Raw genomic sequence first — 12,962 nt, forward strand, 5'->3', positions numbered from 1 at the left:
AAAATTATTAAATAAATAAAAATATTTATTTAATTAGATAGGACAATTTTAGGTGTCTACACTACTAAATTATATTAAAGGAGGTTTAAGCACACTAAAAAGGACACATAGAACATAAGACAAGTCGTTAGTATTGTTAGTGAAAATAAAAAACCAAAGATAAATGAAACTATGATGTTAAACATGCATACCAAGAGAGATATAAAACAAATTGCGAAAAGCACACAAAAATGAAGGAATGAGATAAAACCCTCCGAGATGCTCTCCAACATGCTCATAGTTTCTCCTCCCTTATTCACCTCCTCTCCAAGTTCCACATGAGTGTAGCCCTTATATTTTTGCACTACTATGGATGTCTTATGGAGATTCAAGAGTATGAAAAATGAAGATAACTAATTATGCAAATGTAAACAAGCTAATATGAGAAAGTATCTTAATTATTCTTTGGTAATTTTAGGCAAAAGAACAAAGAAAAATGCTTCTAAATGATCTCTCAAAATTAATATAAGTTTGATGCATACAAGATTTCTGGATCTAGATGAAGAAGGAATGGGCTCTATTTATAGGAAAAATAAGGCAATGGATGGTTGAGATTGAGTAATCTCAACAATGGTCAACATGATCCATGTGAGGGCTTTCAACCCAATCTTAGGATGAAAAATGTCAACATGAGATGGCTTGAGAGGAGAGGGAAGAAGCATTAAATGTTTGAGATGACATGAAGGTTACCTTGGGAGGTAAGGTTAGGCTTGAGTTAGATGAATAAAGCCTTTATCCAATGAATAATATCTTTACCCAAATGACAAACACTTGTGCAAGAGTTAGTGGGGATAACCATTGTCAAAGCAATAAATTCTTGAAGAGAACCATGAGTTAAATGAGGGTTGAGTTAGAGGGAAAGCCTCTAACCATGTGGCTGAGTTGAGTTTAACTATTAATGGTTATGCAAGAGTCATAAATGGTTATGTAAGAGTCATTAATGGTTTGGAAGACTTTGGGGGTTAACTTGTTGAAGACATAAAGCCTTTAATGCTTTTCAAAGACTTTGGAGGCTTTGAGAAGTAACTCCAAGTTTCTTAGGAATGTGACAATAATTAGGGAGGGATTGGGCTAATTTAGAATGGGTTAGAAGAATCTAGAATGGGTTTAGGATGCAAGTGGGTTTTGGTGGGTGAGAGAAAATAGGATTTTAATTAAAATAAAATTCATTTATTTCAACTAAATAGGTGCAACTTGCATTTGTAGGAGAATGCAAGTGGGAGGGATTTAGAAATTTAAATAAGTATTTATTTAAATGAGGAAAGGGATTTTAATTAAATAAATATGTTTTATTCATTTAATTAATTGTTAGAGTGTGGTTTAATGAATTAATTTAAATAAATTAAATAATTTATTTAGTTAATAGAAAGAGAGGTTGAGGATGAATTAATTCAATATTCATTTAATTAAGTGTACAAATTTATGTGACTACAATTATAAATAAAGAAATTTGGATTTTAGATTTTCAATCAAAAGAGATTAAAAAAATTCTTGAAAGATTCTTAGAACCTTCATCCCCTACTCTTTCATAGTACCCTCATCTCTAATCCCTGTGTAAATTTGTGTTTACAAATAGGTGGTCTTAAGTTGACCAGTTTAAAAATTTTACTCACTTACAAATATTCTAGACATGTCAGTGGAGGGAACCAATTCTTTGGCTTAGAAGGTGCTCATTTATAGATAAGGCTACTCTTGGTTAATTTTGATGATAGGCCTTGTACTTCTTTGGAGGAAACATATGTGTTAGAATAGGACCATGAATTTAAAGGAAATTATTTGATTACTCTTGGTTATCAATATCTTTAAAATAAGAAAGGTGAGAATGGAAATTTTTTGTAGTGGAAAAGAAATTAATAAAAATTGGTTTACTGAAATTTAATACTATTATTTTCTTATTGAATTAGAATAAATGCCTCACTTGGGATAATATAATAAAGATAGGGATTTCTTAGTCCTCTTAATTGTTTTTTATGTGACATGACTGAATAAAATTTGACATATCTCTTATTTAAATATATTTTTGTGTAATAAATCTAGAGAATATGTAAAATAATATGGAATAGGCCTATTCTTCATGTCGCTTCTTTATTTGAGTTTTGAGAAAGAACATGTGTTAATTTTTTTCTAGTTGTTGCCTAGAATCTTGGCTTTATTATTTTTTGGAAATTCTTGTTTACTTGAATAACCAAAATTTTCAAGATCATAAACTTCTTTCCATTCAAAATTGGTAGAATATACTTATCAAGAAAAATATAAGGCCAAGTGCACCATAAAGAACCTCTTTTCCCATTTAACTCTCACAAATCATGCCCTTCTCATATTAAGAATTATATTCTATTGAAGACTATAAGGAAGGTGGATAAGATTGGTAATTAGTCCCCTCCCTTGCACTTTTTTTTTAAAATATACAAATGGACCCTCAAGGCATGACTTTGTGGCTACAAGAATTGTTGAAATACGCTATGACAATTAAATTTTGTCTTAATTATTCTTCACTACTTCTATGATATGGTACACTGATAATTAATGGAGCCTTGTTCTATTCTTGCACCAATGACAAAAACTTTGAAATTGGGATGGAAGAAATTTATTTGTGAGATAGACTTCATGATATTGGTTTCTTTATTAAATAAATAGAGATTTGTTGACTCTCCAAAGAATTTGGATTCTTTGTTTAAGTAGGTTTAATGTCTTCTACCTAATTTGTATTCCTTTTCATTTTTCCATATTCCTATGGAATAGCATATGGAGATTAATTGTTTAGGGAAGTGTGCTTCTAGTAATAATCTGGTTACTAGAATGTAATTGACTGGGGGTCTTTAGTCTTGGATAAAGATAATATTCTTCTCTTAATAATTTATCATTATTAGGCTTAATTACTTATTCTTGAAGCTTGTTTAGAGTTTGAGTCTTTTTTGGCTCAATGATTGTCATGTTTCATGAAGTTTGTGGTATTTTGTGAAACCTTGTTTGAATTTTCTTCTTCTAGTTTTATTGATAGCTATGGATACTTAGAAATCTCCATGATGAAACTAAATATATTTTTGTTTCACGAAAATCATTTCTAGTCCTTGCAACAACAAAAAAACTATTTTAGACTTTCCAATAGTCAATATTGTATGCAAAAGTTCAAAATTTATTCAATTTATACGAATTAAATTTTATTGATTATAAATGTAGAAAATATTTCTTTTAATATTGTACTTGTTATTATGCATATTTCCATGCATTTGGCTCTTTTTATGTGTCATGTACACATGATTCTTTATATACATCTTATTATTAGCTCATATTCAAAAACATTTATGCCTGGAATTGAGATATGTGTTCCAATATCATGGGTCATATTTGTAATGAATAAAATTCATACCATAAGGTACATGTTCTAATTGATTAAAGCAGGAGAGGGATCAAGCCCTTAACATAATAGGGAGGAACTCACAAGTAGTGAGACCACCAACAACAAAAAAGAGAACACCCATTTTTTAAAATAGAGGCTTCTAACCAGAGCACTAAACTGATAGGAAAAAAGGTCTTGAATCCTTAGTAGGCTTACATTATTAGAACTTATGGGGTTTTTAGAGCACCCAAAATCATAATCCAAACAAAGTTTGTTGCACTGGTCATAAACTAGCCAAGGAAACAAAAAGCTAACAATAGGTTTTGAAAGGCTTCCCACAACCTTTTGCGTAAAGGACCTCCATGGAAAGAGACAAACTCACAAAAAGGAGGACACATCAAATGTCTCACAAACTAGTGATTTGGAAGATACTCAAAAACCTCATGATAGTAGAAACACTTGGCCATTCCAGACAAACAAAATAGGATAATCACATAATGGACAAGAGCATACAAACCTAAAGGGTTTTGAAAGGCACCCTTGAACCTTTTAAGAGTAAGGATCCCTATAGGAAACACATACCAAAACACCTCAATTGGTCCATAGTCTATAATAATAATGGCCAAAGCGAGACAACCAACACCAAAAAGGGTGCCACTAACTTTTAACTTTTCCTCAGCCATAGAAACCTACAATTTCCTCACCTGCAAAGCATGGAAGTATTAAAAACAAGGGAGGAAAGAAAAAAAAACATACACCCCCAAAATAGAAGAAATAAGATAAGAGGTTGTAGAGTAAAAGACTTGGGAAAGACATCGAAACCCAAATCCATCCTCCCAGGGTTTTGAGAGGTATCCCTAAGGACTTGATTGATAAGCAAGCCTAGAAGAAAAACCACATAGACCACCTCAGTAGGTCCTCTCTTTGTAGTACCTCTAAGGATTGAAAACCCTAAAGGATATAACACAAGGGAAGAAACCACCTTCAACAATATAAGAAAAGGAAAATCCCATCCAAAACCTAAAACAGGACATCCTAAAAGATTCACCCCAAAAGGGGCACACTAGATAAACAAGGGAGAAGGGGGTAAATATGTAGAGATCCATGAAGGAAATAGCATCTACCAAAATAAAAATAGAGTAAACCATAGTAGAAGGCACAAAAGAGGCAAAGATCTCTCTAGTTAAACACTTGCAAGGTAACCAACCCTCAACACACGTCTCGAGCCAACCCACAACTGCCAATGATGTACCACTTTTAAAAGGAAAAATATCATCTATAGAAAGCTACATAGACCACTGCAAAAGACTCCTATCACCAACAAGATATCCCAAGGCCAAATCCCTACCTCTCAAAATCTCAGAGAGAAAAACCCATATAGAGAATTGTCTACTACTAGCCCCAATAAAATAAGAAATATAAGTAGAGATGGATAAAGTATTCCCATTCAACCATCTCTAGGACCAAGAGAGACCACATGGTAGGGTAGTCCACAAAAGACTCAAGCTATAATAGATAGGGGAACTTGTAAATATCATACATTTGTAGCAGGGGAAATCAAGACAAAACAAACTGTATTCATGATCAAGGCCCAAGATAGAATGAGGCTCAATGACAATATCAAGTAGAACGACAAACACTTAAAGAGCCCACACTTTAGTATCTATATATAAGTGTTGTAGAGGAAAAAGAGTCTAATTTGACAAACCACTTCTCAAGATAGTGTCATGCTCCATAAGATACATGTTCCATCCAAATTCAAAATGAAATTTTTTATGTTAGAGACCCTTCCTCTATTAGAATATCCATTTTAGGTCAAATTAGTACACAATAAGATGGTTATCTATTATTTCTTACATTTAATAAAATTAATTTTTTAAATAATTCACTCTTATAATCTTTAAATTGTAGTTATTTGAGTTCCTAAAGCACACAAGTAGAATTCATCATAAAAACAATTGATCTAGAGAACTTAAAGTATATATTTGTATTGAAATTCAATACTAGAACACGTACACGCTTCTATATTATTTTTAGTATTTTCCAAGGTTCTAATGCTAACTATTCAATGAGATTGACCTAGAAGAAATTGAGCATAATAATTTGGTGGCCTTCATAATTTATCTTTAATAGTACATAAGTTGATCATGATAAACAAGGGACAAATATCAAATTGAACAAAAATGTTGTAGTACTTGCCAACAAAACCCAGGGAAACTTACTACATCTAGGTCCAAAAGAGTGGAATAAATTTATTTTTTGTTTACTAATAAGGTTACATCTAACTCAAACTAGACACTAAGTTCATGATTTAGTTCAATGGTTAGAATACACCACTAAGTGTTTATTTGTTTCTCCCTATATTATATTACTAGCATGAATGAAGACATTACAAGGTTACAACGTTTCGCCAAGGTATTGACGTCACTACTAATTCCTACGTCATTATGGTTTATGATCAGCCTATTTAGTTCACCATTATCATATTTGTTCATTCCTATGATTCTAATGATTTATCCTTATCATGGAACATTTCTATAAATGCATGTATGAAATTTAACCTATATCATATGCTTTACATAATATGATACTATTATTGTCCATTATTCAATGCATCTACCAAGGCATGCTCATTAAACTACATATGCAATTATACATGTTCATAATGTCAATTATGCAATATTATCTTTATGGAAGCTATAACACAATTGTATAAATTCTCATTTAGCATCTAATGATGTCTATTTACGAAATTCCACAATAGTTTTCAGCCTTATTGTTGATCTAGTTTTCAAGCATTTAACTACATCATCAAGAATCTAGTATTTCACATGCTTTACCAATGAAAGTATAAGTTCTTCATTTAATGCCATTGTTCATGTCATTTATCTCATTAATATGTGCAATCATCTACTTTTTTTACATCCATATTCATATGAAAATATTGGAAGTGAAAGCATTAATTCAATTTATTGCTAATAAATATCATGAAAAGGAGTAACAACATCCATAATCCATCATATCTACATATCTACTATTTACATTTAACCACCACATTAAGAATCATATTTCTGATTTAACTATTTGAAAATATACATTTCAATTACAAATATGCTAACTTACATTCTAATCATATCAATTCATACATGTTCTATAAGTTGAAATTAAGAAATAAACATGATTAACAATGATAAGACATTACTAGCAAGGGTATGCCATTTACTTCCTCCTTTCTACTTACATTGATTAACTAATATTATTATTTCCATTTGAATGTACCTACTAAGTAACTCATGAATACTTAGAGATTGTTTTTACATAGAATTGCAATCGTGAGTAATCACTCACTTCTTATACAACATTCTTAAATTATTACATGACTTGAGTTTATCTACCACATGGTGTACAATACATGAATATGCTCCTAAGGTTCAAGGCAACATGAAAAAGGCTCCAAATCCATGTACGAAGGCAATACCAAAGAAGAGGGATAAAACCCAATGGCAAAATGCTCCAACCACCTGACAAATGTGGAACCTACAAGGAACCACCTCCCGAGCTATGAGATGTTTCTAGGTCCCAACTTGCACACTAACCAATGTTGACACTTTAAAAAAGCGATTGATAGTAAATAATTTCTATATACATAACCATGCATCAAGGAAATAATAGAGAACAAGAAGTTTCCAGAGGCCAATAAAAATCATGACAAGAATACAAAAGTAAGAAAAGGACTCACATGTGCGAGAGAGTGTCATCACATGCCAACCAAGAACAAGGCACTAGCTTATGGCATGAAGAGCCATCTCAACCTTCAGAGAGAGACCAAGGGAGATTATCTTACCGTCTCCACGCTCTTCCAATGCTCAGTATAAAACATCCTCCCTAGGACTGAGTCATGAGGCACTGATAAGTTATTATCTTGTAAAATTATCTAACTACCCATACCTATTTATTAATTAGTTATCACTTGATTAAAATATGGTAAACTCTCTTAGGCCCCAAAAGGTCTAGACTTCACGCATCCTTACAAGGAACCTCATGAAAGTCTATCTCTCATGACCCCTAGGTGTCATAAAGGATCCCATTCCCTCTACATGGATCCAAAATAATAAAATAGGAGGCTCTTACACAAGTAAAAGGAGTCGGTCACAACACCAACCATACCAAACCATGACACACACACATACCCAAAAGACTAACAACAACACATGCAGGAGAACGAGCCTCTCAACCAAAGAAATGTAATGAACTCATCATACCACTGCACTAATATATATCAATATCGCGAGGTCTTTACACTTGGTACCACAAAATCAACAGTATGGTTATTTCCTCCTCATGGAAAAATCATCACGACGGCAAGTCGAAATGGGAAAGAAAATCTCATGATATGCAAGTAAAAGAAGAACTCACATTAACCATTGGTCAAAAAAAAAATGACACAAACAACCTCCGGATGCAAAACATAAACTTAAAATATTCTAATTGGGAAAGGTGGACTCAATGGTCAATCGGCAGTTACAATGTCATGCACATGTGTATAAGTATAAGTTGTAAGATATCCATTATCAATTAATATTATTAAAAATACATAACAACAAATACAATAAGGCTATCAAATTAATGTTGTGTTACAATAATATTGTTATTAATGTCAATCAAATAACTCTGGTTTATTGGCCTTATCCGATTAGTTTAATGTACAAATGCTTTTGTCCAATGAAAATCATTAACTTAATATTTATCAATGTTATATTTATTATATTTTATGTTTTTTCCTAAAACCAATTTAAATAAGATAATTTACATTTTAAATAAAACACATTTAACAATTAAATAAAATATAATAAAAAATAAAAAATTTAGATTTAACCAAAACTAAGTAAAATTTATTTAAATTAAAATAAAACAACATATATTTATTTTTTATGTATTTAACATGCATTTTTTTTTCTTATTCTTGTATGACACTCAAATACTGTCCCGGAAGAAAGGGCATAACTTGTAATTATATCGTTGGACCGTTGTGAAATTTGGATATGTTTTTGTTAACCACATCATCTACATTATCACCGAAGATATTTTCTTAATATAATCTGTTGTGAAAGCTATTAGCACTAGAGTGCTGATCTAGGGCAAAAAAAACACAGTGTGGACAACAAGTTTGCAAGTTTGATTCAATTTTTTTCTAGTCCAAACTTTTGATTAAAAATCTATTTTATGTCTTACAATCTCAAAGCCCAAATAAAAAATGAATTGGGAAAAGAAATGGGGTTTCAACATCAACCCAAAATGGAGAAATGGAGTCCCAATTCCAAAATTTCCTAATTGGGAGGAGCAGCAAGGGTTTGGTAAATTTTAGTTTTAAAATCAGAAAGATTATTGTTGTTTTCTTTCCAGATCAACAAGAAATTTCTTTTCCCAAACTAAAAATTTAAATGAAAGTAATACCCAACAAATAAAAGATAAACAACAACAAATCTTGCAACCAATCCTATGGAAAACAAAATCAGATTTTTAACCCATTGATTGCAATCAAAATTGAAAATTTAAACGGGAAGAAGCAGAGATTTTTCTACCTAAATTTCATGTTCATCTCATAAGGAAAGGAGAGAACAAGGGAGAAATAAAACCTTACCTCTTATTGGAGACAATTGGTGAGAAGAGAAGTTGGGCAGCAACAATTCACCACACAAATTTCTACAGCTCTCCAAATCTCCTACAATTTCCTAGCAATCTTCCTCCTTCCAAAAGCACCAAAATTTCCCAAAAGACAAGTGTAGAGAATTAATTCCCCCCAAAAAGAAAACCCTAGCTCTTTTTCTCCAGAGAGCAATAAAATAATGGAGAATAAAATATTCAAATTCTCAAATCTCAATGTATGGGATTTTTTTTTTAATAATAATTAGTCTCAAAATAGAAAACTGGGCATTTAATAAACTATTCCTCTTTTTTAATTTTTGTCATTCAAATTATATATATATATATATATATATACTGATTAAAAATCAACAACTAGACTAATTAAATAATTGACTTCTCAATTTTTGACCGCATGAAGTCGAATCCAATATTAAATAAATAATATAATTAAGTAATCAAGGAAAGAGAATAATGAAAAATTAAAATCACTAAAAGATCATAAAGTCAATAACACGAAAATAGAAAATAATTAAAAGTCGTTAAATTTTATTAGTTTTCGGATCACAAAATTACTAATGAGGCCGTAACTAGTATCAAGCAAATACTCAACACAGTAAAAAAAATGCCAAAATTTAAACACTAAATAATAATAAATCAGTCACTACTCAAGCAACTCAAATAAAATAACTTAATGGTCAACCAACCATGCCACATATACACACAAGTCATGACGACGATGATGACATGGCGAACTTGCCAAGATCGATAACAAGGACTTGATGCCAAACCTAGACCTAGTGTGCGGGAAGTGAACCAATGACTTCTCTGAACCACATATTGCCATTGGGAAGAGGCACTCTTGAACCTATCAAGCCAGGGGAGCTCGCACCCGATTGCCTAGGAGGAATAAATGCTTTAGTAACTGCAAACCTGCAACCACAAAATGATACATGTGCATATATATATTTGTGTGTGTGTGTATGTATGTATGTATATGTATATAACAAATAACTGGAGAAATGTCGCAACGACACATCTTTCTCACATTGAGTGATGTAACATTGATTCCCCCACGCATACAGTCCAACAAAAGTCATACAATGAACAACTCATCTCATGTAAATCAAAACCAGGGTTAGTGTGTCCATCTCATCATAAGAAATACTCGGTGAAATCTATCTCTCTAAGCATCAACATGACATAAATCCATATAACAATAAAACATCATCATGATATCTAATCACATAAGATCGCAATGAAGCATGAGCATAAGTCCATAATATCCAAAGTCACGAAACATACAAGGTCTATCAATGATCATCAATGGCCACATATATGATCCAAAATGCATCTATGCATCACATGAATCCAAAAAAGTCTACCAAATCCATCACACAAAAGAAATGTCCAATCGAGTCTATCAAAATGGAATAAGAGTCTGCTCAAGTGTGGGCATTACAAATATGTAGTGTGCATTCTACTAGATCATGATCATACATCAAAGATTAGGTTATTGTAACACATGACTAATCCAAAGCTATATATTCAATTTAGAGACATTTATAGTTTTGTACAAAATCCTTGAAAGTAGCATTACCAAAATCAGCTATTTTCCACATTGGAGTTATTTCTTCACACTTATTTATAGAGTCAATTTTCCTAATCCTAGAAATTAAATTTCTCAAATTAGCATTATTTGACACATTTAGTAACATTCATAATTATACCAAAGGTGTATTACACTCACATAATAGATGCACAAATATGTGTTAATAAAAATTAAAATCATTAAATTTGACATCTTTGTGACACTTAAATGCATGAAAAGCTATATATATATATATATATATATATATATTCTCATCTCAACTACCACTCACTCTGAGTATAACTATTGATTAATTCTATCTATCTCCATCTTAGTAATAGTTAAATTTATAATTATGTGAATCTAATATTATAATAATAATATAAAGATATGATAATATGATAATAATAATTAGTCTTAACAAATTTTTTCCCTTTAGTGAAGAGTTTATGAGAATATAAAAAATTGTAATATCTTAATAATAATTTAATATTGATTACAATATTGTAAACATATTTAAGTGGAATAATGAACAAATATGATATCTTTCAGCATACTTTACCTATATTTCTCTAAAAATAGGTATACTAGTATAAATTATCCTAAACAATTTTGTTATTTAATTTAGAGAATTTATTCAATTTTCATAGATTATATTATTAAAATAAAAACATAAATGCAAACCAATAAAGTAACCTATTATGCAATAAATTGAAAACGAATTTAATTTTCTTTCCCACCACTCGTTCTTAGAACCCTATTTTTCGTGACTAAAAAAAAATCCAAAATAGAAAAAATGACTTTAAAAAATTAGATAGTAAGTAAAAATAAGTACAAATCAACTTAAAAACAATTAAACATTTATGGTAGTAATCATTCTAGTCTTGGGCCCTCACTTCTCAGCGTTTGGTTTTTTGTTTTTTTGTTTTTGTCAATTGCTAGTTTGATAGATATCTAAACATTGAGCCGCTTTGATTTAATATATTCACAAAAATTAAACAATTAGAAAGAGATGAAATTTTATAATAATATTATTTACAACAATCTAAACTTAAAAAGAGACATTTTTTTATACAACATAATTTGTAAAACACAATTAATACCCAAATTGACAACATGAAAACAAAAATTTTCTAACGAAAACAAATGACATATTTTTCCCTCACCACTATATCTCAACATCATTTAAACAAGTATATTCTAGTTTTCCAAGACTCTTCCCTCAAAGTCATAATTACTCACATACGCAAACTTACTATAAACATATTCATTAATAAGAATATATACTGCAAATGATCCATATTTTTCCCAATTCTATCATACAATATTTGTTTGTTTTTGCAAGATTATAGAAATGTTCAAATAAGCGCTATTTACCAAATGATGACTTGTGACGGGCCCCATGCCCCGCCACCTTTTGAGCATCATATATAACAAAAAGCAAGGAATAGAAATGTCCATATCAATTACAATATTACATAAAAATTTTCTGTCTATATTTAGCCGAAGAGTTGTGATTTAGGGCAGAAGCTTGCTCGACCATAAAACTCAGGAGAATAATGACGCCATCCAGAAGAGGAGGATATCGAAATGAGAGCAATCCTGAAAGAAGAGGATTATTACAGCAGATTATACAAGGTTTGCGGCGTAGAATAGAAGGGGAAGCAGAAACACGCAGATTCAACGAAGAGGAACGCCTCCTCCGAATAGAGCGAGCAGAACTGAGAAGCAGGATTGAAGAGATAATAAGGAGGCTGCAAACAATAAATGAAGGCCTCCTCCGTAGTTTGAATTCTCCCTCAATTACACATCAACCTGAAGGTATATCTCAACAGATGGAGAGGGAGGGAAGGGAGTTGATAAGTGCGCTTGAAACCATAAAACTCTCTCTTCTTCACATTAGTAATGTTCCGCTTTGTGCAATTTGTATGATTGAATTTCATGTAGGGGAAGAAGCCTGCCAAATGTTCTGTCATAAAAATCATATTTTCCACCACGACTGTCTTCGCCGATGGTTAGAGAGGAAGAAAGAGTGCCCACTATGTAAGACGCCTGTGCCTTACCCATATCACCAACCATCTCCACCTTCATCATCACCATCAAGTTAGGGATCTGTAGATTTGTATCATCACCAATTGGTAGAACACTTTAATCATTCCTTTAGAGTGTTATGGTTTAAGAAAGCTTTATATGGCATAATTTCACTAAGGTGGCATTTTTGCAGTGCTTATGTTGAAGCATTACATTTTGATTAATAAAAGTATATGATAAGTATTTATGATTATTTTTATATGTAGGGGTATTAAATTGTGATAGATTATTTAGTTGTTGAATATTTAAATAGAAGAA

The 12,962-nt window shown here is 31.3% G+C and overlaps 1 protein-coding gene across 1 annotated transcript; it reads left to right on the plus strand.

Annotated features, from left to right (window-relative positions):
• Nucleotides 1-12,172: 12,172 nt before the first annotated feature.
• On the plus strand, nucleotides 12,173-12,721 carry LOC131056624 (probable E3 ubiquitin-protein ligase RHC1A). Its single transcript, XM_057990930.1, has one exon. It carries the CDS (start codon nucleotides 12,173-12,175, stop codon nucleotides 12,719-12,721), a length of 549 nt encoding a protein of 182 aa, XP_057846913.1.
• The last annotated feature ends 241 nt before the right edge of the window (nucleotides 12,722-12,962 follow it).

This window comes from Cryptomeria japonica, chromosome 7 (genome assembly GCF_030272615.1).
Source record: "Cryptomeria japonica chromosome 7, Sugi_1.0, whole genome shotgun sequence".
NCBI lineage: Eukaryota > Viridiplantae > Streptophyta > Pinopsida > Cupressales > Cupressaceae > Cryptomeria > Cryptomeria japonica.

What these genes read in the sequence shown, in the direction of transcription:
- LOC131056624 (XM_057990930.1), top strand. Translation starts at nt 12,173, where the DNA reads ATGACGCCATCCAGAAGAGGAGGATATCGAAATGAGAGCAATCCTGAA.